Consider the following 897-nt stretch of genomic DNA (forward strand, 5'->3'; position numbering starts at 1 on the left):
ATGTCGGAAGACGAAAAAGGTAAAGTTGATGTCACCGTGAGTTTGAATAGGCGAAAAGCGAAGCATAATTCCGAAGGACTCGTAGAAGGTAAAATGGCGAAGGCGCAGGATGATAAGAAACAACCAGCAAGTCAAAAACTTGCGAAAAAGAAGCCCAAGAAATTAAAAGTGAAATTTTCGGAAGAAAGTGTGGAATACGATGAACAGAAAATGATCGACCAAGAAATTGACAAGCTTCTTCAAGGTGATGAACTTGATGTAAACGAACTATTTGGAATTCGTGATGAACCTAAGGAAAATTGGGATACTGCCAGCCCAAGAGATGACGAAGATGAACCTTCCATAGCTAAGCTAGTTGGTCTAGAGATTAGTGATGAGAGAAGAACTTCACAAGAGGAATGTTTAAAAAGTTGGATGGAAAGGCGACTAAATGATGAAAACGCCAAATAAACTTCCAAAATTATGCCAAAGATAAAATGAAAAGTTATGTTTATAATGTATATTTGTGTAGCCTATATACTATATAAAGAATGAATGAATTAAAATTGTTGAATTGAGTTTTACTTCTAACTACTTACTTACCCTGGTTCCGACCCGGTCAACAGATGTAGGCTACAAATTAAGTTGAATTACAAATATTCGTCGTCTTGTCTTTTGAATGAATTGAAGTTTACAGAGGGGTTAAAAAGAATAGGATGTAGTTTACAGCTCATATGGTCCGAAACATGCTAAATTACGAAAGATTGAGACTATTCAAAAAATCTTTGGAAAAACAGCATTTTGGGGAGGAGGCATGAGCTTCAAACCCCAAAAGAATGAGCAAATCTCAATTCCCTTAGATTAAGTTTTAAACAGAATTTCATGAGACCTTTGCATCAAAGTAGCCAAAGTGATTTG

General features: G+C 35.9%; 1 protein-coding gene across 1 annotated transcript; it reads left to right on the plus strand.

Moving 5' to 3' along the window:
• LOTGIDRAFT_156576 (hypothetical protein) lies at positions 1–450 on the plus strand (the record flags this gene model as incomplete). Its single annotated transcript, XM_009047208.1, has 1 exon — positions 1–450. One exon carries the CDS (start codon positions 1–3, stop codon positions 448–450), a length of 450 nt encoding a protein of 149 aa, XP_009045456.1.
• Positions 451–897: the final 447 nt, after the last annotated feature.

The sequence above is a fragment of the Lottia gigantea genome, assembly GCF_000327385.1.
Source record: "Lottia gigantea unplaced genomic scaffold LOTGIsca_11, whole genome shotgun sequence".
NCBI classification, from domain to species: domain Eukaryota; kingdom Metazoa; phylum Mollusca; class Gastropoda; family Lottiidae; genus Lottia; species Lottia gigantea.